General features: G+C 45.3%; 1 protein-coding gene across 7 annotated transcripts; it reads left to right on the forward strand.

The window, feature by feature from the left end:
- Window positions 1-1,748: 1,748 nt before the first annotated feature.
- On the forward strand, window positions 1,749-27,572 carry paip2b (poly(A) binding protein interacting protein 2B). 7 transcript variants are annotated; one of them, XM_063186255.1, is made up of 5 exons: window positions 1,791-1,971; window positions 13,090-13,186; window positions 20,648-20,808; window positions 23,574-23,750; window positions 26,501-27,572. In XM_063186255.1, exons 2-5 carry the CDS (start codon window positions 13,093-13,095, stop codon window positions 26,555-26,557), a joined length of 489 nt encoding a protein of 162 aa, XP_063042325.1. In that variant the 5' UTR covers window positions 1,791-1,971; window positions 13,090-13,092; the 3' UTR covers window positions 26,558-27,572. The 7 variants fall into 7 exon arrangements, with proteins under 7 accessions (XP_063042331.1, XP_063042325.1, XP_063042326.1 ...); XM_063186256.1 differs by lacking the exon at window positions 26,501-27,572 and adding an exon at window positions 24,218-25,914; XM_063186261.1 differs by lacking the exons at window positions 1,791-1,971; window positions 13,090-13,186 and adding an exon at window positions 1,749-1,784.
- The last annotated feature ends 209 nt before the right edge of the window (window positions 27,573-27,781 follow it).

Raw genomic sequence — 27,781 nt, forward strand, 5'->3', positions numbered from 1 at the left:
CGGCTGGCTTCGATTCACCATTGGCTGCGCAATCTGTTTTTTTTGTCTTGCTGGTGGAAGAAGTGAAAACTTAACGGCACTTAAAAAAAGTAGTTTTTCATCCTTTCAGTTTACAGCTTACATTCATAGGTTGTTGGGCTTTAGAGTGCTGTGTTATGAGTGGTGTGTGTGTATGTAAGTATGTGTGCGTGTGTGTGTGTGTGTGTGTGTGTGTGTGTGTGTGTGTGTGTGTGTGTGTGTGTGTGTGTGTGTGTGTGTGTGTGTGTGTGTGTATGTGTGTGTGTGTGTGTGTGTGTGTGTGTGTGTGTGTGTGTGTGTGTGTGATTGAGTGTGTGAGTGCGGATGGCAGACGGGAGTTCTTTAGGACGGCGAGCTCTGATTTCTCCCTGCTGACTTTGATTGAAAGCACACATTAACCTCCAACTCACACATAAACTTCTGTCTCCCGCTTACTAACACACACACACACACACACACACACACACACACACACACACACACACACACACACACACACACACACACACACACACACACACACACACACACACACATACATCCCCTTCTTCCCTATCTCTCTCTACATCTCTTGCTCACACGCTCACACATACACACTAACGAACACATAACATACACACGCAACTCTCTCTCTCTCTCCCTCTCTCTCTCTCACACACACACACATGTAGGCATGCTTGCACACACGCATACAAAGTCACAAACACATACACACGCAACTCTCGCTCTCTTTCTCTCTCTCACACACACACACACACACACCCATGCACGCACGCACGCTTGCACACACGCACGCACGCTTGCACACACACACACACACACACGCCTGCACATACGCACACACACACACACACACATATACCAGGGATAGGATATGTACCCTCACGAGTATCTGAGTTGTTACTACCTTTCAGAAAGCAATGTGTCACTCTGAGAGAGAGAGAGAGAGAGAGAGAGAGAGAGAGAGAGAGAGAGAGAGAGAGAGAGAGAGGCCAAAATGGAGGTAGAGTGTGTCAGAGGGAGACAGGGAGACAGAGGGCCTCTGTGAATTGGTCTCCCCCCCCACCCCTGTAGTTTTTCTACACCAATTGAACTTGGCAAAAATCTGGAAGCCATTACAAATGCTGTTGTACTCCCAGAGTGAATCACAGGTCCAACTGCACTGCACAGATCCCACCTCCTCCCCTACCTTCACCAGAAAAGATTAATTATTGGTGCTCGTTCGCAGCTCGCTAACCCCCCCCCCCCCCCCCCCCCCCCCCCCCCACACCCCCCCACACACACACACACACACACACACACACACATTTGGGCTTGCATGCCCAAGGGTTGCTGGAATCCGGCCCGGGTCGTTTGCAATCCCTATACCCGTCTCTCTCTCCACATTCGCTTTCTGACACTCTTCACTGTCCTATCTGAAATAAAGGCAAAAAGCCCATAAAAAATATCTTAAAAAATATATATTGGTACTCATGGTGTAACCTAATTTCTTCATATCATTAATTTGCCAATTTTTTAAACTTCTTTTTTAAAATCCTATATACATCCTAATACATCAATTATGAATATGCTTGTTGGCTATTATTTTACATTTGAACATAGGCCTACATGAAATTTGCTCCATGTACCATCTTACAGTACTGATATCAGGAATGTTCTAAATGTCTCTCAAATTTCTCCCTTTTTATGACATCATAAACTCACAATGGGGCATTATGTGCGTCCTAGGTGGAAGAGGGAAAGGAGCCCACTTCTAAAGACTGCAGGTACAGCATATGTCCTGTCAACTTTGAAGTTTATCCTAATGCTATTATAACCATTGATTCACACACCTATACAGCAGCAAACTGCCAGTCAAGCTTCCACCTATAGAAGGGTAAAAATACTTTCTCAAGAGGAATGAAAGCTTTATCGAGATTACTCAGAGCAGTTAAGATTCTGTAACTGACCAAGGTAAGAGCTTTTGAGGCTGTTGCCCTGCCTGATCTATGGAATGAATGTTAGTCTTAGATTTGCTGCATCTATGGACTTTATATTAATTGACGTGTCTGCTTATCTGTTTTCTACAGTTTTTGTTTGTAGTTTTACCAAAGTCCAGAACAGTGTTGAATTAACACTGTACATTTTGCAATGTAAGGGATTGCTTTGAAATGACAACAACATGTAATCAGCAATGCTTTACAGTTTTTGAGTAACTTGCCTGTCAATACTGGCCTCTAGTACGTAAGTTAAGGCCCTGTTTCCTTCCTGTATCCTTCTAGGAACACGCAGCTTCCGATACACTCCACTCTGTAGCATGTTGTTCACCGTTGCAAAACAAAGTAGCTTTCAGCTCATGCCTTATCCCACAGCACAGATAACTCATAGCATGCCACAGTTAACTTCCTCAGTAAGTTTGCAAACGAATGTGTGTGTGTGTGCGTGTGTGTGAAATATGTCTCTGTGTGTGTAATATGTGTGTGTGAGAGTTTCTTCACACAAAACAAGTGCAGTGGACATCTCTGTGTTCTGACGAAGTCTGTCAATCTGTCTGCCTGTCTGTATATCTGACCGAAATGGCCTACAGTTGCTTGGGCAAGTGTGTATGTGTGTGCGTGTGTGTGAAACTTGCGTACGTGCAGCTCTAATATGTTACTTCCCGTCTATGAATGTATGACTCAGATTATGGGTGTGTGAACAGACAGGGCGTTTTTTAAATCATGTGTGCACGCCTATATCTTCAAGTGTATGGCTACGTATATGCATGTGCGTATGTGTGTGTGTGTGTGTGTGTCTTCCGCCCCTGCCTTTCCTGTGCTTCCGGTCCCCACCTCAGGCAGTGGACCCCCACCCTTGCAGGCACACACACACACACACACACACCCCTTCCATTTTTCATTTAGATGTACGATCAACATTGTTCTCCTCCACCCTCCATGAACATGCGCTTAGCAACCAAACCCACCCACCGTCCTACCCCCACCCCTTAAACTACCCCGCATCCCCTTGGCCTTGTTTTTTGCCCTTGGCTGGCTCCTGCTTCCACAGTGGTTCCATCGTCCACGAATTCCATTGTGGGGAAAGCAGCCATATGTTAATGTATGCTCACTTGTCAGATTCTACACAATACATTTTACTGTGCTAATTAACCACTGAGAGTGTTGAATTGAACACTCATAGTGTTGGCTTTACTCACTGTAGTGTTGGATTAACACTGAAGACACACAACCAGACAGTCAGCACCATGCACCTCTCTGCGCCGTTAATCTCTGTAACCTCCCCCCCTTGCGTTCACTAAAGTCCACATTTCTAAATGAAATACGATGAGGTAGTTTGTTATCTCGAAGCGGTTGCATGACAAAGACGTAGGGCCCATCTACTTTCATTTACCCACATGTACTGTCTGTATGTATGTGAATGGTTGCATGTGGGGGTCGGGCGTGTGTGTTTGTGGGGGGCAGGGGCCCGGGGGGTGGGGAGTGGGTCTAGAGAGAGAGAGAGAGAGAGCATGTGTGTAGGGGGGCACAAGACTCCCCATGGTGATTATAATAAATGGCCTACTATATGGACCCCATATTGCTAAGAGCCCCCCACCCCCTCCCTCCCTCCCTCTCATTGGCTGACTGGCTGGGAGTCAGTGGAAGTGCCATTACTCACATTCTCCTCTGCGGTCCAGGAGGTCCTGGCATTACTGTTTTTGAGTGTGACAGAATCGTCAGCCAGGGGGACGTATACATTTGCTTGTCCTGTGTTGGCATAAGCAGGATTACATCTTGTCCTCCCCACGCAGCTTCCCCCAGCCTCGTACCTTTTTGGTGGTGGTGGGGGACAGCGTCTGTGGTACGAAGGCATCCAGGGTGCTATAAGTCGTGTGGCAAGTGTAATGGTAATGGTGTAAAAGTAAATGGCTGTGAGCTGCAAGTGAGCTGCACAGGGACAATGAGGCAGCTTGTGGACACACACACACACACACACACACACACACACACACACACACACACACACACACACACACACACACACACACACACACACACACACACACACACAGTGTGCCCAATGAGCAGCTATAAGAGCACAAGAAGGCCTTTGCCTCAGTCCGTCTGCATAGTGGATCAGAATTTAACACACACACACACACACACACACACACACACACACACACACACACACACACACACACACACACACACACACACTAGGCACAGCTATAGAGCGACAAAAAGGCCTTGGCCTCAGTCTATCTGCATAGTGGATCAGAATTTCTATCAGCATTAATATTCCTGAGAACCTGCCACCACCAAATTGCCAGAAGAAAAGGCCATCAGATCAGCTACAACAAATGCATAGTTATAATGCCATGATCTGCATGTTTAACCAGGGAGGCCTACAGTGGGTCCAGGCTGAGAAGGCTAGAAAATTTGTGTTGGGCGCCACTTGTTGGACACAAAATACAGTGCAGCTACTGGGATATAAGGGGCATTTCCGAAAAGCATTCTAGGCTGTGTGCAACGTCGAATTACAGATTGCTTGCTGGAGGGAAAAAGTGAGCAACACGGGTTCTCGGTCATTGTTCCAGTGTACCCTTGGTCAACGGATGACGCAACATATCTCAGACGTGGACGACGGTCCTGCTGCCTAATCTTGATAGTCTCACTCACAAAACACGTGTATGTCTATAGCTTCTAGGGGACGTTCAACAAATTCAGTAGCACAATTCAAGAAAAGAATGTAGGCTAAATGGCATGGAAATCCAGTGAATTATTGGTTAAAATGCAAAGTTCACATTTCTACATACCATTTCCTCTGCGTGTAGGCTACTGTGTAGTAAGTTGTTTATAATAAAGTGATGTCAAAAACAATGTTGATTGAAACGTTAAACTACCAATCAGTGTGTACACTTGTACAATTACAGTCACGTGACCGTTTCCTGCCTGTCGTTGTGGCACATTTTTCCGCAAATACGCAGCTGTTTGGACAAAACAGTAAAGAAAAGAGGTACATTTGCATCACTTGAAACGGGATTTTAGTTATATTATTCCTCATTTTTTGCTTCATCGTCTAACTGACCCAACCAACTTAACAGTATTGCTGGTCTTGCTTTACAACACATATCAGAAGCTGGCTGAGATCGTTGTTTATACCTTGAACTTGGTGAGTAGCGTGTATTCGCAGCTGTGACAGGTATCATAATCTTAAATCACTTTATACAAAGATGACATGCACATTACAATACTGACACTAAAACATGCAGTAATTGCATGGGTCGACCACGTAGCCTATTTGCCATATGTTGATGGACCATTCATGTAAACATAATTTGTTCAAAACGAGCTTTTCTCTAAATAATAACTTTCCAGCAGTGCATTTTACTGCAACATCACACGATATTGGCGATTCCAGTTTGTCAATTTATTTATTCAGGCTGTTTCTCACTGTCGTTCCAATAATAAGTTGCGTGTAGCCTACACGACAAAGGACGTGGGACTGCGTTTTGTCCAAGTCCACGAGGATGACCATCCTACATTTCACACATATCCCCCGAGTTCCAAGGCTCGTGCGTCTTGGCATTGCAACGTTTATTGCCCGTTTATGCATCTGATACTGTATTAATTGACTTTTAGTTTGTGTTTATGTAGCACAAACACGACGCACTCTTTGAGGAGAAGCCATGCATGTGTGTGTATTGAGAGAGGGGCATTCGAAGGAAGAGGAGGAGGTGGTAACGTTGAATGTTTGTTTAAGCTGGGACCACATGACCATCGCCTTCGTAATGCATTTAGCCAACGCTAGCTAGAGGTAGCTGCCCTGCCGCAAGTGAAGGAATTAACGTGCCGCACGTTGTGTTGGAATACGCTTCGTTGTGATTTTTTAAAACCCCACACAGGATAATAAACATGCCAGGTAATTACAACAATCTATTTTAAACATCGCCAAAACATCGCGATGACGTTGCGCCAGCAATGTTTTTGTTGGTGGCATCTGATCCGTATTCGTATTCGGTGTATCAGTTTTGCAAGCTTGTAGTATTACTTGGATGCAGCGAACATAATTCAGACACTCAATGATGTTCGCTCGTCTTTATCCACATAAAGCTAAATTAGCACCAGACTGGGTGTAAGATTCAAATGTATCGTCTGATTTTAGTCTTGGAAGTTTGGTGTACATTTAATACGCCAGCTGAGAGATTCTGCTTTGTTTTCGTACTAAAGCATGCTAGCTAATGGTAGTTAGTCATTGTTACAGCGAGCGTTGTAACCAACATCAGGTCAAATTGACATCTTATTCTGTGGTTTGAATATTTCCTTAAATAATCACATCGTTTCGAACAATCGCTAGAATGACAATCAAATACATCGTTTTGGTTTGAACAAAATGCTGTTGATATGACCAAAAAGCTGTTCAATGTCGCCATCTCAAACTGAGATAGTTGAAAGCCAGCTAGCTCGCTATTAGCTAGCTAGATTGTCGTGCTCCTCCGTATCATCAGCATTTCGCGGCCTGTTGCAACCAACAGTTAACCTTGGTAAAATGGGCTTTGTCTGCTACAAAAGCACACACTCCAGCAGCTAGCCAGGTAGTGCTAGCTAGGTTGCAGATATACACTACAGATGAGAGGATGTTTACATGAAAACATCTATGCTCAAATGGCAACATAGTAGCAGGATGCCGAGATGTTTAGCACGCTGTCTACGTCGAACTAGCATTCCAAGCTATCTCCATCATATTACTTTCTCCGAGTCCGCTTAGTGACGTTATAACCATAAAACCAGTGTTGTCTCATATTTAAGTAAATGTTAGCGTGTGTTGCATATGGCCAATCTATTTGTCGTTGTATTTTAACGCCCTATGTTTTGTCCCCTTTGTAATGAGCATCCAACGTGATTCCCATATTTTGATGGTGTAGCAACATGAGTGGTAAACTGCTAGGGTTGCCAACCGTCCCACTCACGCGTTATCATTTTATCATGTCTACAATGAGCCTTATGACTTTCTTGCTTGACGTTAATGACTCCATACGGTACTCTTTGAACTTGTGGTTAGATTAAAGCCCGTGTTGACACTATGTTGCCTGATTAGCTTACAAGAGTATGTGGCACAACAACCGTAAGTAAACCTCGGCGCTCGTGCCCTAGTTGCTTATTTCAAGGCTCAGTTCTGAATGCTAGCCGTGCTACACGTCAAAAGGACTCCCGTTACATAACGTATAGTCCATATGTAATCTCGCAGCGCAGTCATGTTGTTGGCGGTTTAAAGGGCGCCATTTTCATGTAATTTTACATGTACGATACATTTGTAACGGCATGCCAACTATCCGTTATTTTGTATCGGAAGTTGAGATATTTACTGTATCTTCATTGTTGTTCACGGAGTCCTGATCTCTCACCTAGTACTTTTATTTAGGCGTTGCAACACGTGGTTATTTCTGAAGTTAGCCAAGGCTCCCTTTACAACACTACAACGACATGCGTGCGACGAAACCGTTCTAACCAGTTCCCTGATGTTATCATGTCGCCAAGTCGGAAAGACCACGAGGCCTAGGCTATGTGTTGCATCATTTCCATTCATGATGTAGCCTACCTGCATGCCACGCGAGTTGTCCTGAAACCGGACAGGAACATGTTGCTTCTGTATCTAAATAATGTAATGTTTGGAATGTAGTCACATATTCAAAGTCCCACAAAACAACCCACATACACTGATACTCGTTGGCATCAATCATTGGTTGTGTGTTTAAGGGGAAAAACAATGCTGACATATATGTGATCTACCCTTTTTGTTAAATGCTTTGGCTTTTTTTTTTTTTTTTTTACAGGTAGCGTTCCCACATTTCTCTGCCAAGTGACTCTTTGTCATGAGTAGAGGCCGCATGTGTCTTTCAGCTGATGGGCAAGGGGTAGAACTGAGATAAGCCAGGCATCAAATTCCCACGGCATCTCATACCTGCATGGCATTGAGCCACCATTTCAGCACTGGAGCTGGAAACAAGAGATTACTATTGTCATCAGACTCTTGGGTTAATGTACGGTTAACTCCTGTCACTGAACTTTTTCAAATCATTTAAAAAACAATATTCATCTAGTCTACCAGTGACCAAATTATGGTAAAATGTATCCTGCACTCTATCCATACGGTTCCCTCTGTCCAAAAATGACCAGTCAACAAAAAGGAGTGAAAAGAAAAGTCCAAAACACTTCCATAAGTTATAATGCCTTTATTAGTACGGTAGATCATTATTAATCAAATAAAATCCACCAGTTATAAGCCAACAATTACTTTTTAAAAATCCTTCCACATTTGGCTGATGGCTGCTGCATGTTTCCTAACGTACCCTGCCACCACCCCACTGTTCTGTGTTCCCGTCCTCTCGCTCCTCACCTTAGCCAGGCCATGCTGTGTGAGCTTGCATGCCGTGTCAGCGTAACACTGCTGGCAAACTGCCTTTGTTGGCCGCTGTGCCCATAGCCCACTTGGCCGACTGAACATTTGACCTGCAGGGTTGTTTTTTTTTTTTCTTCCTTTTTATGTCACAGGGATGGGGGGCATGTGGGGTATGGCCTCTGTGATCCTCTTCCTGCCTTTTGTTTTCTGTCTGCTGTGTCTCTTTTTTTCAACCTGTATCACTCCCATTTGTCACTTGTGTCTGGTGTTGATGAATGGTGTCTGCCTGTGTCCCCCCTGTCACTGGGTGCTTTCTATAGCTCATGTGTGCCGTTTCACCTCTGCATTATCCACAGACACTGCCAGGCATCTCTCAAAGGCACTTTGAAGGTATTGAAGGTGCATGGAGTCAATAGAGGTTGGCATGTAGAGCACTAAATTGTAAGTTGTGCTAGCTCTGGGAAATATATCAGACTACAACTCTTCAGCTGTGACAATGGTGATATGGGCTACTAGTTATGTTTAAGTTCATCCCACATGAGTTACAGAACAACAGAAGTATCGGACAAGTTATTGTCTGCCTCGGGCATTTCTCTGAATGAGATTGTGGACGATTACGTTTTCTTAAATGAGCTTGAATGAGTGCTGTGTTCATACCATGTTGGAATGATATATTTGCAAATAATGCATATGTATTGGATGCAGGGCTCTAAATTAACACCAGCCAACTGGCAAAATGCTGGTGAGATTTCAGTTTGGCTGGTAGAAAAAAAACAATTTACTAGCCACTTTGACCCATTAGTGAGCGTGTCTTTGGCTAGTAAGATAAGCATCTACTTGCCATTTTGGCTGGTGGTGAAAAAAGTTAATTTAGAGCCCTGATTGGATGACTGAATTTGACTAAAGCAGAAAAGCATACCTGTATTATTTACAAAGTGATGGGCCACCTGCAGAGTGCAGACAGCAAGTTGATGACCCTTCAGTATTCACCTCAGGTTACTGATACCTTTTCCAGGCACGTCGAGATTAGTGAAGAATGTTGTGTTTTTTTATTTTATTTTTCCCATATGGGTAATTTGCGTGAAGTGTATGGTACACATCCCTGGTCAAGGTACAGGACAAAGGTTGATTTGGGTTTTTTGATTGAGATGGGCGCATGATTGTCATTTTTTGTTTTACTTCATGGCAGAACTGCATATTTTTTAATGGTGTGTGTGTGTGTGTGTGTGGCTGGTGAACCTTCAATTCAGAGTGTATGCATTCCAGCGTTGTCATTTGAACCTCATCAGTGCCTGGAGCCCCATAACTGTTGAGTGCCTGATTAACCCCCAGTACCCCACTACCTCCCCTCAGGTGAGTCATGTGACTAAGGCAGGGGTTCCCAACCTATTCTAACTTGGGGCCCACTTGAAATGTTCATGGCCCTCCTCTGACCCAATAAACAATACAACTCAAATAAATAATCAACAGCGACATACACACACACACACACGCACAAATATTATTTTGAATTTTAGAAAATTAGTTCAAGGCCCACTTGTAATACTTTCAAGGCCCACCCGTGGGGCCCGGGCCACAGTTTGAGAATGACTGGACGAAGGAGTCTCGCAGGAATGCTCACCTTGTCAAATATTCGCTGCTGAGCTCCTTTTGTCTAAAGACCCAGAGCTCTCCCCCTTTTAAAGTCTCACTGTTGAGTGAGGACATATTTCTGCGTTCACTATCCATCCTACTCTGGTGACCTTGGCTGGTGTGTGTGTGTGTGTGTGTGTGGCCTATCTACACCTCCAGGCTCCAACTGCCTTCTTGCTAGCTTTAGGGATTTACAGCCGGGTCTGCGGTGCTGAACGTCCATAAAGACTCCCAGGCAGGTCGAGGTCAGGTGGGTCTGTTGGCCGGTCAGCCAGTCATGGATGGATGGGTCAAGTGGGTGGGTTAGGTCACTTGGCTCTCAGCCTGGCCTTTTTTTTTTTAAAAGCTGATAATGACTTAGGGTACAGGATTAAAAGATGTGACGCTGGCTTTGTCCCAGTACTGAGTTTAGCCTATTTACACAGTTGCTATCCTTCCTATCTATGTCCGACGACGTGTCATCTCTGTGTGTGTGTGTGTGTGTGTGTGTGTCTGTGTACTGGTGACACTGTTCAGGAAGGTAGCTAATTGGTGCTTTGACCATGGACCATGGTATTCCAGGAGGAAGAGTTAGTCACTTACCTGGTAGTCTTCTCTCAGAGGAAGTGATGCGGAAGTGAGTTATGTGGTGTGGCTTTTTGTTGGGAGAACCAGTGGACCTTTTTTCTTTCGACGTCAGTCACCTTATAGGCCTATTGCATATGAAACTGGGATAGCATGATGGCATGGACATAAACATTCACACCACTTTTTGTAAGTGTTCGTACGCGCTTTGCTTCAAAGTGGGACTTGTTTGATATTGTGAAAAAAGGTGAATAAGACCCTTTTATTGGGAAAGTTACCTCTTTCTTGCGCACTCTAGCTAGATTAGTCGCTGAACAGTTGAGTTGGAAAAAGCTTAACCCCTCTGGGAGTGTGGCAAGAGAGAGTCTGAATCATCTCGATGATTAGCCATTTGGTGTTGTTGCTAAGCTAGCTGAGCAAACCATGCAACCAAGTTCAGCGAAGTTCAGACGTTTATTGGCCTTTTTCGAGTCTCTATAGGGGAAAAGATTTGTTTTGCAGCCCTAGCTAACCTATAAATAGTCTCTACTATACCTTCACAGGCCTGTTCTGTGTGCATGTTCTGTAATTAATGACTTGGCCTAGCAAGCCAGATTCAGTGATTTCTTTTAAGTAGATCTCCTGCCTAACTCCAGAATGTGAATCCGTAAGGCTCTACTTTCCTGACGGAACAGAGGAGCATAGCATTTCATAGCATTGATATACTAGGGGTCTTTGGTGTTTTTTGAAGCACATGTCAGGGTGTCCCAACCACAACCGATCTCACTTGTGTGTGTGAAGGTGGTACTAATTAGTTTTATACGATGTAATTTACATTGTATATATTTTTTTTAAATAAAAAAACTATTTTAATCCATATAATATTGGCATTAGCTGTGGTTGCACCACCTTACCTGTCTGCTACTAAAAAACATAATTGACCCTTGGATGGTTTGTCATTAACTTGTACTCAGGTGAATGGCTAAACCTGCTCTATAGAATGGTACTACCGCTTTATGTACGGTGATTTAAATAGGCCAGAGGATGGGAGTTTGCTCTGGAAGCCTTTGGGCTGTAGGCTAGCTTACGTTGCAGCCTCTAACCTTGTATCCTTGCACTGAGAAAGAAGAGCTTGTGCAAAGTTGGTGTTGTAGTTAGCACTCCCCCAGGGGGTCGCGACCCCCAGTTTGGGAACCCCTGCTTTAGGTTATGTTCTGGGTCAGGGTGTCCTCCTTGCCGTGTGCGTGCATGTTTCTGTCGGCTTCATCTCATGTTAATAATTAATTGTGTGTCAGCAGAATGCTAGCGATAGGTTGCAGATGTAGGGGGCTGAGTATGGTACCAGACATGACTGAAGGTTACTCTGTCGTTGTATACGTATGCACATGGGCGCACACACTTTTGCGTTTACAACTGCCATCACTGGCGTAATGGTGGTGTAGCCGAGCAAATGGCCTGACAGCCTGGTTTGGCACATACTTGAGGGAAGAAGCTTCAAAGCAACATTCACACTGAATAACGAACTGGTCAGATCTGTGTGTGTCTGTGTCTTTATCTGTGTGTGGGGGCTGAGATGGGGACCGGGGGGGAAGTAGTAAGATGCTAAATGTGCTGGACAGATTGTCAGAGTTCTGTGTAGGGACTGTGTAAGTTTCAACTTGTGTTTCACATTGAAGTTTTCTAGCATATCATGCTAGTGTGAAGACTCAGCCCAGTGTTTCAACTCTCCCAAGGTCAGTCAGTTTGTTCCTGGACTATTTCCCCGCCCCACCTCTCACTTGGTCTCCTTTCACTCTGTTTTGTTATGGCCTGTATGTGTTTCCTTGATGTTCTGTTTTCACAAGGCATGAAAGAGGAAGGCTGTGTTTGGGGACAGAGCGGGAGAGAACGATGAGGGAACTATATTACTGACTAAGCTAAAACCAATGGATTACAAAGTCTAGTGTTTTTTTTTTTTTTTTTTTACAACTTGGATAAGGGTAAAGACTGAGGGTACGTTTTTGAACTAGTCCTTCCTGTCCTTCCCTGTTGCGTGTGGCCTTGTGATGCAAGGCTCAACGTCATTGATGAAGTTTTATTCAATGTCTCACAAAAGAACAGTTGGTCAGTTCCAGTGTTATGCTTGTGGATGTGACATTTGGACTCAAATTGACAACAAATGATCTAGTTGCTTTTTATTCTTTCATATTGAAGAAGTAAATGGGGGGAGGGGGTGGGGGGATTCCCATAGTACATAGGAAAATGCACTACATGCGTCAAATTTTTAAAGGTCAAATCTCATTTGGAATCAGGTTGTTGAAAAGCCGCCAAAAGTTGCTCGGCCTAGGTTGACAACGGGGGGAAACGCAATTGTGTTCTCCATGGAGGCGGGCCGATCACGAGGCAAGAGGCCACAAGCAACAAGAGAGAGTGCCAGAGGAATTGGTTTGAAAGGCACCCTGCATTTCCTCAATCCCCGTCCGGGTTCACTTGTCTCCTTTCACACTTTATTTTGGCCTGTAAGCTTATGCCTTCCCCGATATTTTATTTTTTCAGGGCATGAAAGTGGAAGGCGGTGTTTGGGCAGAAAAAGGGAAAGAGGTGAAGCAGGATTACCAATTGCAATTAAACCAGCTGATAAACTTGGAGTTAGGTGAGCTAGTTGTGGTTCGTACTGCAGGTAGGGATGCACCGATACACATTTTTTCACTTCCGATCCGATCCCGATATCTAAATTTGGATATCTGCCGATACCGATACTACTCCGATCCTATACCAAAACCACATATATGCATGGGTTTCAACTTGAGGTAGGCCCAAGTAGGCTATTAGGTAAGAAAAGGAAGTTAGAAGAACAGGAACCAATTAATAAGTAAAAATTAACTAGTAAAAAAGTAACAATCCCATCCTGAAAACTAATATGCGAGTGTTATCATTTCAAATTAACATTGGAAATGGCTCAATGTCAATATCAGGAAAGTTCCGATACATTGGAGAAATTCCGATCCGATTCGATCTCTGAATTATGTTGATATCTGAACCCGATACCGATACACCGATACCGATATCCCATCCCTAACTGCAGGTATTGTGACTAAGACTTGTCATAGACGGTATAGTATGTTGTCCTTTCACACCTCATCAGACCTTCCTTTCATCCTTCTGTTCACATTTCGTCTCTTCTCTCTGTTTTGTTTGGGCCTGTATTAGAGGTGCACCGAAAATTCGGCAATCGAAAGCCAATTGAGTGGCAAAATCTGAGGCCGAAAGAAAATGAATTGAAAATGGGCAATGACAACACTAATTTCAGTTCTACTCCAACATTTGAAGATTTCAAATAAACATTTATTTTCTCTGAAATGCATGTCCAAACATTTATTGTGAACCGTCGATTTAAGCAATATTTTAATGAAAAACCTAACTTTTACTAACTTTTAACTGAACTGTAATATTCGGTTCCTGTATTCGGGCAATTGATTGATTATTATTCGGTTTCGTTGCATCTCCTAGGCCATATGTTTTCCTTGATGTCTATTTTCACAAGGCGTCAAAGAGGGAGCCGTCATTTGGAAACGGGGGTGAGGGAGAGCGGTAAGGGAAGGAGATGACCAAATGAAATGAACTGGACTAGAAGTTCAGTTGGGTAGCAGTGGCTCCTGCCACATGGGTAAGCGACAAGATGTTCCGTCAGAGACTTAATGTCCACCCTTATTTCACTTCTGTCTCCTTTCATTCTTTGTTTTGTTTTTGGCCCACATTTCTTCCTTGATGTCTGTTTTCACAAGGCGTTAAAAGAGGAAGACGGCATATGGAGAGTGGAGAGTAGAGGGAGGAGGGGACGGGCGAGATGGGAGTGCAAACATGCTGCCCAGAGTCACCCAGATGTAGGCTAGACCAGGGATTCCCAAACTTTACCAGGACAAGGACCCCCCCATATACCAGTAGATTCTAGCCGAGTCCCCTCTTACATGGGTCGTGCGCCCCACTATTTTTTTACTGTCCATCCCCTTTCACAACCATAGTCTACATCTGTTATTTAGTGTACCATTAATCATTTAGCTTTACTTAAATATTTATTTTGTTTTGCTATAAGCCTACTTCCCTCACGGCTCGCCAGGGGTCCCCAGCCCCCACTTTAAAAACCACTGGGCTAGGCCTCGTCTGTGCTGCCTGCCAGAGAAGCCCCAGTGCACAGCTGTGATGACGCACAGGCCTGCCTTCCTCAGCTGCCTGCCTGCCTGCCTGCCTGGTTGGCTGCTGGTGGGGTAGTGTTAGTGAGGTGAGGTGGGGTGGCTTGGCAGCCAGGTGGGTGGGGTGTGAGCCAGGCTGGTGGTGGAGTGGTGAGCTGGTGTATTGGTGGACGACCGGCTGATGGGGTGGTGGGTATGGAGAGAGGAGTGTGAGGCAGAGTAAGTTAGGGAGGAGTCTGGTGTGTGTGCGTGTGTGTTTACGAGATGGGAGGGGTAGGACGGGGAGAGGCAGGACAGAGCGGGATGATGAGTTAGTTGTTGTGTAAAGGGCCTGGAGCCAGTAGGCTAGGCCGTTTGTGTGTGTGGAGGAATCCAAGTGCTCTGCCTTTTATAATCCCCACCCTCTCTTCCCCTCCCCTATCCCTTCCCCCTTGCTCCGCTTATGCAACAAGAGTTGCAGCTCACTCTCCCGTGTAGAGAGAGAGGGAGAGAGAGGTCACCTTTCTCTCTCTCTACGCTGTGTCTTTCATTTCTGTCTGGAGTGGAGACAGAACAAGCAGTGTCTCACAGTGAGGTGTGAAACATGCTGGTGGAAAGAAAGGTGTGTGAACAATGTGAGTGTGTAGTTGAGTGAATGAGTGTTGGAGGAGGGGATTGGACATGTATGGCTATGGTCTATTAGTCTATGGATATTGAAATGTGTGTGTGTGTGTGTGTGTGTGTGTGTGTGTGTGTGTGTGTGTGTGTGTGTGTGTGTGTGTGTGTGTGTGTGTGTGTGTGTGTGTGTGTGTGTGTGTGTGTGTGTGTGTGTGTGTGTGTGTGTGTGGTACATACAGTTCTGCTCATTCGTTGCTGTCATTGTGGTAAGTGGCTTTGCTGCAGTCATCAGTCATTCTAATGGATGTGTGTGTGCGTGTGTGTGCGTGCACATACATGACTGAGGGCCCCAGTGATCTCTGGGAAATCAGGTCTTATGCGCACATGTATAGGCCTATACACTTCCATCGCCTCTAAGCAACCAGGCTGGCAAGACACACACACACACACACACACACACACACACACACACACACACACACACACACACACACACACTCAGATTAAAGCACACACTACCCGACCGTCTTCAATGTCACAGTAATGGTAAACTGAAATTGGACGCCACACACACGCACACACAGCATTGAGCAATCTGGCTTCTGTGAGTGTGTGTCTGGTGTGAGGGACGCATATCTGCGTGTCTGTCTGTGGTATAACGTCACCACACAGTCATCGCCCCCCTGCCTTCTCTATGATCGTCTTTACAGCTGCAAGAGAGGGTGATGATACACTCTGGAGCTTTTTGAGCAATGCTTTTGTGCAACGATACTATAAGATTTTATTTGGACAGTGTATCACTACGTCAGTCATCAGAAGAACTGGGATCGGCCGTAGACAAATTTTCCTAAACATTAATCGGAAAACTACGAGCCAGTCATCTCGTTGCCCACTGTTGCCAACATTGCTCAAAAAGTTGCCCCGTGTATCATCACGTTGAGAGTGGCAGAGAGCCAAAAGGCCAAAAGACTTAGATGGGGAAATGGCGGTAAATCCAGGGGCCACAGAAAGTAGGATTGAAAAAGGGAGAATTTTAGTGAAACCAGCCTGATGAACAGTTTGCCAGAAGACGTGTTGTCCGCCAACAAGTGACTCCTCAGGGTTTGATGAGGACGATGGGCCAGAGGCAAGACAGACGGAGGTGCGCTCCTGCCAGAGCAAGACTGCTAGCTGGCTTGGCTGGCTTACTCGGGGTGTCCCGATGCCGGCTGACCTTATCCTGAAGCGGTTGGCAGCAGCAGTCTCCCAGCCCGGGAGAGGGAGGCAAAGGCCAGCGGTAAATGAAGACTGGGCCTGTTTGGCGGAAGAACTGCCCTCTCGCACTGTCACTTGGCCTCTCTCTGTTGGGCTGGCACTTGGTTCTTGTGTGTGTTGCCAGTGGTGGATTGGGTTGTCAGAGACCGGTAAATGGAGATTGAGTCTGGCCGAAGAGATAATCTCTCTCTTACTGTGTGTGTGTCTGTCTGTCTGTCTGTCTGTCTCTGTGTCTTGGGTTGGACTTGTTCTTCTGAGTGCTGCCAGTGTCTCTCTCTCTCTCTCTCTCTCTCTCTCTCTCTCTCTCTCTCTCTCTCTCTCTCTCTCTCTCTCTCTCTCTCTCTCTCTCTCTCTCTCTCTCTCTCTCTCTGTTCAGTGCCACTGTGACACACGGTTGCTCAAACCGCACAATAACTATGATGGTGTAACTTTTCACCCGTCTGCTTTCAGTTACAGTGCTATAAATAGCCTAGATATTATTATTCAGACGTGAATTGAGGAGGGGGAAAAAGAGGGTTGTATTGTTCAAGGAAATATAAACTGAAATGCTCAAGTAGGGGTTGGAACCATACAAGTTATTCAGACTAAGTAACTTAGCATGAAGAAATCCTGAACAACTTCCCACTTTTTTAAACAGGATTTTTTTTTAAAGTTACATAATGGCCATTGTTCAAAGATATCTGGAGGATAGACAAAAACACACCCATTTTTAACAAAATACTACCCGTTTAAGTGTGATATGGAGAAAATGCTGAAAGAGAGTGAGAGACCCGTCCGTTGTTCATTACCAAATCCCTGCAGTCTTGTCCCGAAAGGACTCGGGTCTAGCGTGGGAAGCTACGTGCCTGTGCCAATTGTGCCGCTATTTGGCATTTGGTCAAGATGCCGTATGTCTCTGGTTGTTCACAATATCACCAGTGTTTGACCAGAATATAGGATGAGAGACTCTTTTCTTGTGACAAAACAATATTGATGACCTGCCAGTGGTTACATTTAGAGGACACCCATTCGGTGGGTGGGAAATAACTTTTAACAAATGGAGTGGAAGACACTTGAGCAGTAAATGAGCATTCTTGGATGAAATGGTGGTCAAGTCCTTTGCTAACTTTTTTGTTTTTTAGAAGTTCCTTGCCCGTGTAACTTATTGAACCCGACATCTGCCCGATTACATTCTGTACTTCATACATACTCGCCAACTCCCTTAAACACTGGATCATTTGTCTTGCTAAAAACAGTCCCTGGCTCTCCAAGCCAGGAGGCTATCTATCTCTTTTCTGGCAACCGAGATACCAAGAGAGAGGGGGGGGGGTGGTGAGATCTTCCAGCAAATGACAAAAAATGGGCCTAGCCATTAGGCCCTTCCCTGTGGAACGTGAAGGCAGCCAGTGGTCTGGTGTGTGGTGCATGGAGAGGGAGTAGGTCTTGTACATGTTGGTAGTGGGGGGAGGGATTGAGGGAGGGGGGAGGGTAGATAGGAGAAGGAAAAGGCGGAAAACAAGTGTTGGTTGGAGATTGGCGATCTTCCCGTCGGCATGGGGCCTGCAGGCAGGCAGGCCTGGCTCCGCATTGGCCGACGGATTGGGTTGTACCGGTTTGCTGGCACAGGCCACTGGGGCCAATCCGCGGCCAGTAGTGTGTGTCTGTCTGTCTGTCTCAATCTCTCTCGCTCTCTCGCTCGCTCTGCCTTTCTCTGTCTCGCTCGCTCTGCCTCTCTCTTGCTCTGCCTCTTTCTCTCTTGCTCTGCCTCTCTTGCTCTGCCTCTTTCTCTCTTGCTCTGCCTCTCTTGCTCTGCCTCTTTCTCTCTCTGCCTCTCTGGGTGTGCCCTAGCTTGGCAGCCCTGACACCTACGGTGTGCAGTCTGTGGTCACACTGATCCCTTTACTACCATGGTGCGAGTTACTGTGTTTACCCTGTGTGTGTGTGTGTGTGTGTGTGTGTGTGTGTGTGTGAGAAACAGAGCGAGAGTGTGTGTGTGTGTGTGTGAAACAGAGCGAGAGTGTGTGTGTGTGTGTGAAACAGAGCGAGAGTGTGTGTGTGTGTGTGTGTGTGTGTGTGTGTGTGTGTGTGTGTGTGTGTGTGAAACAGAGCGAGAGTGTGTGTGTGTTTGTGTGAGCTTGAAGGAGCATGTACGACTGTGTGTGTGTGTGTGTGTGAGACTGAGAGGGAGCACGTAACAGTAAGTTTATGTATGAGTAGTATGCGTGTGTGGGCATGTTCTTGGTGCTCGGCCGTCGTAGTCTTTGTCTGGAGGGACAGTGCAGCCTGTTCAGAGTGAGAGGTTTTTGTTCCTGCTCCTGGCTGAATGGAGGTCACGCTTCCCTGCAGGTGTACTGAATGAATGTGGACCTGTGACTAGTCTTAATCACTCGTGTGTGTGTGCGTGTGCGTGCGTGCGCGTGCGTGTGTGTGTGCGCGTGTGTGTGCGCGCGTGCGTCTCACTCACTCATCGTTTTGTTTTGCTGACTACCAGGGTTAGGAGTAGCCTTGCTCACTCTTGCTACTAGTTGTAACTAGCTCCCTATAACTTTTGCTAGTTGTAACTTGCTAGCTATAGGGAGTCTGTTAGGTCTATTCAGAAGATCGACCTCCATACACACATACTGTGCCAAAACAATGGCTGTTGTTGTTGGTCTTTTGTGATCGCAAGGCCACCACTATTGTTGTTGATATGGCAGCACAAGGTCGAGTGTGTCCGTCTGCTGTTGTTGTGGTAGTACTAGAAGTAGTAGTAGTGGTTTATTCAGTACTGCACTGCATTCTGATCTTGTGTTGGAGACACAAAATGAGGAAGTGGACAATGATTGCTGGCCGGCCGAGTTGTGCGTGTCTGACACAAAGAGCCAATACACACAAAGCCACTCTAAAGATTTATGCATTTTATTTATTTATTTAGGGTTGTATGCCTCTATTTTTGATGTAGGACAGTCAATATACGACAGTGAAGATGGTCAATGGCTACAAGAAAGTAGTCGGGAAATGACCTCGTGCTGTAATTGAACCCGGGTCCCCGATGTAACAATATGGTGCCAACGTTTCAGCCATGACCAAGGCCAAGTTGTTCTGAACTGCAAGACTAAAAGCACCACGTTGTATCTCTGACACTTGGGCAGATATCTCAGCTGACTGGACCGCAGAGTGGCTTTGTTTGCAGACGTGACCTTACGCATGAAACTTGATGGTGTGATTCGAGGATGTGACGTAGGCCAGTTGTCTGAATGTGAGAACAGCAGGCAAATGAAATGCATTATTAAGTCATCCCAGCTGGCCACCTAAACCGCACTCTTAATAATACACCTCTTCTCCACCAGGTGTGTCTGCACGGTAGGCCGCGGTGTCGGGCTGTTGAGAGGCTATGGTCAAGTAAATTGACTGGTGGTGACTCAAGTGTATGGGAATAAGTGCACTAAGCACTAAAAGCGAGATGGGGAGGAGCACTGCTTTGGTCTCAATCAATAGTGCGGTGCAGGTGCTCCGCAAGGGGAAAATGTAGGAGGGTCCCGAGGCAACTCTGCTATTAAGTCTTTTGTTTTATTACTGTGACATGCACCGGTGCACGTGGCACAAATAAAACAAAATGCACTAAGTGCTTTGTTTAATAAAAGGTTCATGTTCATAACTTTTATGTCTAACCGAGATTTCATGTGCTGTCAAGTGGGATCCATACATCACACATGACTTACTTATGCATTTGCTGTAGGAAGGAATTTTTCAAGGTGGCCTTCTTGGCCAAAGCAAATCGCGAGGCCTTGGCCGTCTTTGCTGTCTCTTTTCAAACGCTTCTCACTCGTACCCAATAAAGGCAAGAAAAGCCAAAAAAGTTTCGCAGCCCTTACTACACACCGTCCTGCCACTGGGACGTTGTAATAGTCACTGGAAAAACTTAACTACCATAGCACTACACCACTATGACAGTACGTAGGGCCTTTACATTACGACCTGGTTATTGCCATTCTGGTAACGGCTCTATAGCATATCTGAAAAGTGGATGTGCATATTTTGGTCAGCCATGATCTTTTGCTCATCTTTCTTTCTTTCTTTCTTTCTTTCTTTCTTCCTTTCTCTTCTCCCCGCAGAGCCAGCAGAGATGAGTGGGCCCGAGGTTGCTAAGACGCCGGGGGGCGGTGCCCCGGGAAAGGAGGGCAAGGAGCCGGTGGCCAACGGGCACTCGGAGGGCGAGTCCAACCCCTTCGCCGAGTACATGTGGATGGAGAACGAGGAGGAGTACAATCGGCAGGTGAGGCCTGACCACATGCGCATTCTGTCTCCGTCTCCATCTCTCTCTCGCGCGCGTGCTTTCTCTCGCTCTCTCTCTCGTGCGCTCTCTCTCTCTCTCGTGCGCTCTCTCTCTCTCTCTCGTGCGCTCTCTCTCTCTCTCTCGTGCGCTCTCTCTCTCTCTCGTGCGCTCTCTCTCTCTCTCTCGTGCGCTCTCTCTCTCTCGTGCGCTCTCTCTCTCTCGTGCGCTCTCTCTCTCTCTCTCTCTCTCTCTCTCTCTCTCTCTCTCTGTCTCTGTCTCTGTCTCTGTCTCTCTGTCTCTCTGTCTCTCTCTCTGTCTGTGTGTCACACTCCCCACACTTCTTACTACACTACGTATGCACATGCAGGCACATGAACAGAAATTATGTCTTTCCTCACTAAGAGTTTATTTTCCATTTTGGTGTAGGCTGCACAGTTTACAAAAATGTAGGTGTTCATGTTTGGAAATGATGATGGCGATTGATGGGTTGTTTTGTCCGTTTGTCAGGACGGGTACTGGACTGATTTCAGGGAAGAAGTTTGTGTTTGTGTCCATCAGTGTGAGATCCAGAGCTGTGATTTATGATCCAACCTGCTGCTTTGAAGAGTCTCAGGCATAGTGCCCGGATTTTTTTGTACGTGCATGTCTGTAGACAAGTCATAATTTTGTAATGAATTGGAAAGTAGTTCTGTCTCGTTCCATACAAGTCGATGATGATGATTGATCTTGGTCTGAAATGTGCCAGCAACAACTTAAAGAAACTCCTGCACACTGACCATTTCGCTGTTCTCTCTTTAATAACGACGTTTCGGTACAAGACCTTCATCAGGCAATGTTGCTGAGTGACCCATGGGCCATCTCCGACGCACCTGCCAGCTAGAGGTGTGCGAAAAAAGTCGAAGTTTAACAAAATCAGTATTCTACCTTATTTTTGCTCGTAGTGAAGTCATAATAATTTTGTAATGACTTGGAAGGCACTTCTGTCTTTTTCTTTTCTAACTCAAATCTGTAGAAGGCGATGATTATGATGTGCCTGCTGTCCAAGTCGTTGGTTTGTCAGCAAAGTCCACTGCAGCCAGTTAATTAGGAGTTTATTTATCACCTCTGAGAAGAGGGACTACCCCGGGGAGAGAAGCACTCTCCTACTGATGAGGATGGCAGTCCAGATGTTGCATCATATTATAGCACAGAGATTCTCGTGAGAAAAACCAAAGTCGAAAGTCAGGGATTTTTTTTTTTTTTTTTTACACTTTTGAGAAGCAGTGTTAATTATCCCACATTTATCCCTTTTTCTGGGTCCGTGGCTGTGAAGAATGCAGCGCCACAAACCAAACGGGTTTCCTGCTTGTTTCTAAAAAGAGAAGTTGAATGTTTTCTTTGGAGGGGATGGCATGGTAGCTTGGCCATAAATAGGATGACTGCTTACGATAAGCCGTGGCCCTTAAAGGTGCACTGTGTAGGATGTGGCCAGAGTAGGTATTGCAACTACCCTGCTCACTGAAACTGTGCTGCTTATTGCCAAATATGACATTTTCATGAATATTTACTAAGTAATCAGCCAATATTTACTAGTATGACCAAAGTACAGCAGCTAAAAATTCAAAATGGCGGACCATGGAGAAGATCCCTCTTTTCATGTATGAAAAGTGCAATTTTCCCAGTCACAATGAATACTTAGAATTTGGTGGTGGTGGGGAGGGCTGTGGCGCAGTGCACTAAGCCCCCCACATTTGGGCTACATTGTGGGGACCCCGGTTAGAGTCCGGCTGGGGTCATTTCCCGGCCCTGCCCCATCTTTCTCTCCCAATTATTTCCTGTCTACTCTCACACTGTCCTGTAATAAAGGCTAAAAAGCCCCCATAAAATACTTAAAAAAAATAAAAAAATAAAAAATAAATTGATGGTGGTATTTGATGGTATTTGTTAAAAACGTAACACTTGTGAATGGGCAGCATGAATTGTGGTATTGATCTACTAAAAATATTACACAGTGCACCTTTAATGAGAAAATGTTGGCCTTGGTAGAGGAGAGGCCACCACTGCTGCTACTGCACTCGCTCTCTGCATCCTTTACTCCTCACTTCCTATTTCCATATTATGGGACACGTGTGCACTCCTTTGTCTTTTCTCTGTCCTCTGTCCTTTCTTTTATCCCTCCCGCTGTCTCTCTCACCCCCCTTATTTCCACTTAATCATCCTCTCTCTCTCTCTCTCTCTCTCTCTCTCTCTCTCTCTCTCTCTCTCTCTCTCTCTCTCTCTCTCTCTCTCTCTCTCTCTCTCGTGTTTTCCCCTTTTCTCTCACGGTCTCTCTCTGCACCCCACTCCATTTTCTCCATCTGCCTCTCTACTGCTTATTGCTAGTCCTGTTCTACTGCTTTCTCTCCTTTCCTCTTCTTCTCTTCTCTGCTTCTGCAACCACACACACACAACTCTCTCCTTGTCCTATTCCCAACCATTCATCTACCTTCCCACCCCTCCTCATGTGTCTCTGTCTCTCTCTGTCTCTCTCTCTCTCTCTCTGTCTCTCTCTCTCTCTCTCGCTCTCTCTCTCTCTCGCGCTCGCTCGCACGCACGCACGCACAAACACAACTTTCTCCTTGTCCTATTCCCAACCGTTCTTCATCTCCCTCCCCGCCCCTCCTCATGTTTCTCACTCTCTCTCACACACACACACACACACACACACACACACACACACACACACACACACACACACAACCCCACCCCCTCACTGGGCTGTTTCCGTTTCTTTGTGTGTGTGTCAGGTGGAGGAGGAGCTGCTGGAGCAGGAGTTTCTGGAGCGCTGTTTCCAGGAGATGCTGGAGGAGGAGGACCAGGACTGGTTCATCCCAGCGCGGGACCTGCCGGGTGTCTCGGTGGGCCAGATCCAGCAGCAGCTCAACGGCCTGTCCGTCAGCGACAACAACGCCGAGGACATCGCGGTGAGTGAGGAGTTGTCACAGACGTCACATAGTGCTACTTCCTATCTGTCTCTGTCTCTGCCTCTCTCGCTCTCGCTCGCTCTCTCGCTCTCTCTCTCTCTCGCTGCTACGTCAAGGTGGCGCGGTAAACCAATACAAAAGATGTATGAAATTACTTTAGCAATACAGTATCCTTATTTTTACAGTACACATTGTCAAGGTGGTAACTTAAGTGTCTGTTGTCAAGGTGGCCAACTTAACTGTGAAGTGCTGAAGAAAAGCCTGCTCTCCCCCCTTTTTTTCAAAGAATAAGATGTCCCTTTAATCATACGACAATCTCACTGCCTGCCCAGAACACAGTTGTCTCTTGAATAGACGATGTACTGTTTTTCCATTATGTTGCAGTACAATATACGTTACAACACAATAAAGGATGATCTTGTTTTTGTCTCTTCTATTTGCCGTTGCATGATGGCACGCTACGTCAGGAAAGAGGATGAACCCCTTGTTGTATTATTAGAGTTGGAGTCCCCAGACAGCACAGCTGCAGCCATCACAACTTCAGAAGAGAGGAGATTAAGAAAAGGGAAATAAATTTATAATAAATGGGAGCTTGAGGGTCTGCGAGTCTTTTCCTGATTAATGTTTTTTGGTGTGATTGCTATCCTTCCCCTGAAAATAGTGGTTGGGATGATAAGGTTGTTTCGGTGCAGCATTAACATTGTGGTGTAATTTCGATACAGTGGTGAGAGAAGACTGTCAGGTGCGTGCGTGCGTGCGTGCAAGCGTCAGTGCGTCAGGATGAGTGGAGGAGCCTCCTGATTGGTTTGGCTGAGCCCCTCAGGGGAAATCGTCCAAACACACGGCCCTGAAAAGCTGCTGTCTCCAGGGACTGCTTCGCGCATCTCAGAAAAACGCAGGGGGGAAAAAACTCTTGAGATGGGCAGGGAAAAAAAGCTCGAAGTGGTGATGCAATGTACAGTTTGATGGAGTACAGTTGGATAATAGCTAGTTTACAGGAATGAGATGCATACATCCTTGTCTGAAGTCCGAGTGACTGACTATGGAACGTGATGGAATAAAGAAGCCCACAAACAGTGGTGATATGCCCCCAATAATCGATATTTAGCTGAAACACTAAAGCTACTGTATCTAGTAGGGCTGCTCAATTATGAGAAAAATCAATATGATTATTTCAGTCAATATTGATATTACGATTTCTTTTTAAACTATATTTCTTTTTAAACGATATTTCTTTTTAAGACAAATATTTGTGCTAAACTATTCACAATCTTCCGTGCCTCCAGCACTGTGAGGGAAGGGCCATTAGAGAAACACACAGGGGTGTTCTGCATGAGTGTTGGGTATCAAATCTGCTCTGTGCTTGCCATGGCTCAAGTGGAGGGGAATGTATTGTGCTTAGCGTAACCTACCTTTTAGCAGTATAGATAGATAAATTACAAAAATATTGTTTCAACTCGATATTACGAAATGTTATATTGTTTGACAGCAATATTGATATCACAATATAAAATCGTTGTATTGCACAGCCCTAATCTCTAGTAATATAGGGTAGGCCTGAATTCGAAACTCCAATGAATTTAAATGTCAGAGTAAGATCAGACCATCTCCCACCCTCCACAGAAGACGGATTCCTCTTAGCTTTCGCCAGACTGTTTGACGGAGTCAACAGTCGGCTTTCGCCCAGGCTTAGTCTTCATACCAATATTCATTCTTTCATGGCAAAGTGGGTCTGATCAGATTTAGGACCGCATGTTCTCAAGATCTGGCCCCTGTTCATCAATTCATCAGTTTTATGACATCAGACACTTGTTTCGAAACACCAAGAGCAAGTCATATTTTAAAGTGCATTACGTCTGAGCTCAGAGCACACAAGTGAGAACAGTTTAGTGCGGTGGCGTGTGTCCCATGTTTGCTGGAAAGCATCCAGTCCAAAGTGGCTTGGTTTAGGGGTGAGGTCAAAAAAACTGCATGCCTTTGGCATATCTCTGGGATCTGCTGTACTCCATGTTGTGATTGTACTTTTTTTTTTGTCAGTGGCCACAGATTACATTGCATTTGGCAGACGCCTTATAACCAAAGCGACTTTCAAAAGAAGACCTAATTAAGCCAACATCACAAGCAAATACAAAGTGCACAGGAAATATACAGAACAACAAGTGCAGTTGCAAAGAGGGTTTTTTTTTTTTAAATCATTATTTTTTTAAATTAATAAAGAGTACACACATACACACACACACTCAAACTAAACTAAACATAATGTCAAGAGTCTGCCCTGGAGCTAGGCCAGCTCAAGCATTAGTTTAGTAGCTCCTTGTAGTCTTGCTGCCTCTGGGAGACCGTTCCACCACTTGGGTACAACAACGGAGAACAGTCTTGACTGGGAGTACCTAGATCGACTGGATGGCAGAGCCAGACGGCTTGTGCTGGATGAGCGCAGTTCTCTTCCAGTAACATAAGGCGTTAGAAGGTCCTTCAGATAAGCTGGGGCCGTTCCTGCGATGGTTTTGTAGGCAAGGGTCAAAGCCTTGTGCTTGATCCGGGCGGCAATCGGCAACAGATGTCATAAGACTCTCATGCTCTCTCGTGCTGAGACCACGATCAAGTCGCAGAGTTTTAATTTTTTTGGCCTTAATCCCAGAATGTTACAGAATGTTGTAAGAATGCGGCGGGGCTCGAGACTTAACATTTCTCTAACATTTCTGTTTTTCTCTCCCTCCCTTCTCTCTCTCTCTCTCTCTCCTCTACAGCGCAAGAGCAGCTTGAACCCGGAGGCGAAGGAATTTGTCCCGGGGGTGAAATATTAGAGGGTCCCCCTCCCACCCTCTACACACACACACACCCACACAAAACAAATGACACACACACAGAGACTCTTGTGACCACAGTGATGACTGCGGTCCTACACACACACACTCACACACCTTTACACAAATACAGATGTAAACACGTTCACTCACACACACACACACACACACACTTGTTTTGAGAAAAGGGGATGGGGGGGCCGCTGATGATGCTTTGGGGGGAAGCCTTGTACGGGGAGGGGGGAGGCGCTGGGCTGGAACCCCATCTGTAAGCCTTCTTTCTTTTTAAATATCCGTTCAGTATGTGTTTAAAGAAAAAAAAAAACAAGGGGAACAGTGGCCAACAGCGCGTCGTCTTTTTTTTTGTTTGTTTTGTTTTTTGACGTTTTTTGTTTCCTCCCTTATTTGGAACCACTCGGTCAACATCATTACTATGGAAGTAGATTTGGTCTCACTTCACCATCAACTTTTTTTCTTCTTTTCGCGCTTTTAAGAAAAACAAAACACTACAAACACAACGAAAAAAAGACAGATCATGTTAGTCTTTGTGGTAGCAGTATTTTTTTTGCTCAATCAGGGTTTCATGTCTTGCAGTGTTTTTTTTTCTTCCCCCTTTCACACTTTTTTTTGTCGTTCCTCCTCTTTTTTTCTTCGGGAGAAAGTTGTCATGTCCGTCTCAAAGTAGCCATGTCCTCTGTATTTTTGGTTGGTCGGTTGGTTGGTTGGCTGGAAAATTGGGGGCGGGAGAGGAAAGGGAAGGGGGTGGGGGGGTCAGGTGATTGTGATTGGATGGATGGATGTTTTGCTTTTTTCTTTAGAAAGTCGTGTCGTTGGTTGGCCTCTTGGATGTGGGCGGATGGATAAGGAAAGGCTTTGGGAATATTCCCATGGAATCGCATTTTGATTTGAGTTGAAATCCTGACAAAAAAAAGTATGACAAATAAATAATTTCAAAAAACGAAGAAAAAAAAGACAAATAAAAGATGAAAAGCGCAAGTGCTTTGCGTGGACTTCTCTCATTGGTTTTGTTCCATCATTTGCTCAAGTCCATAAGTGAGACCTTAGTCTTGATCATTGGTAAGTGTCCTATTAGGTAAATGTTCATCTGTTAACTTTTAAAAGTCCAAATGAATGTCAAGTTTATAATTATTTGTTCTTTGTCAACCAAAATTCACCCTTCTCCTTTGTCATTACTAGGTGTGACGTGTTACACAATGCAAGGTA

The sequence above is a fragment of the Engraulis encrasicolus genome, chromosome 21 (assembly GCF_034702125.1).
Source record: "Engraulis encrasicolus isolate BLACKSEA-1 chromosome 21, IST_EnEncr_1.0, whole genome shotgun sequence".
Classification (NCBI taxonomy): domain Eukaryota; kingdom Metazoa; phylum Chordata; class Actinopteri; order Clupeiformes; family Engraulidae; genus Engraulis; species Engraulis encrasicolus.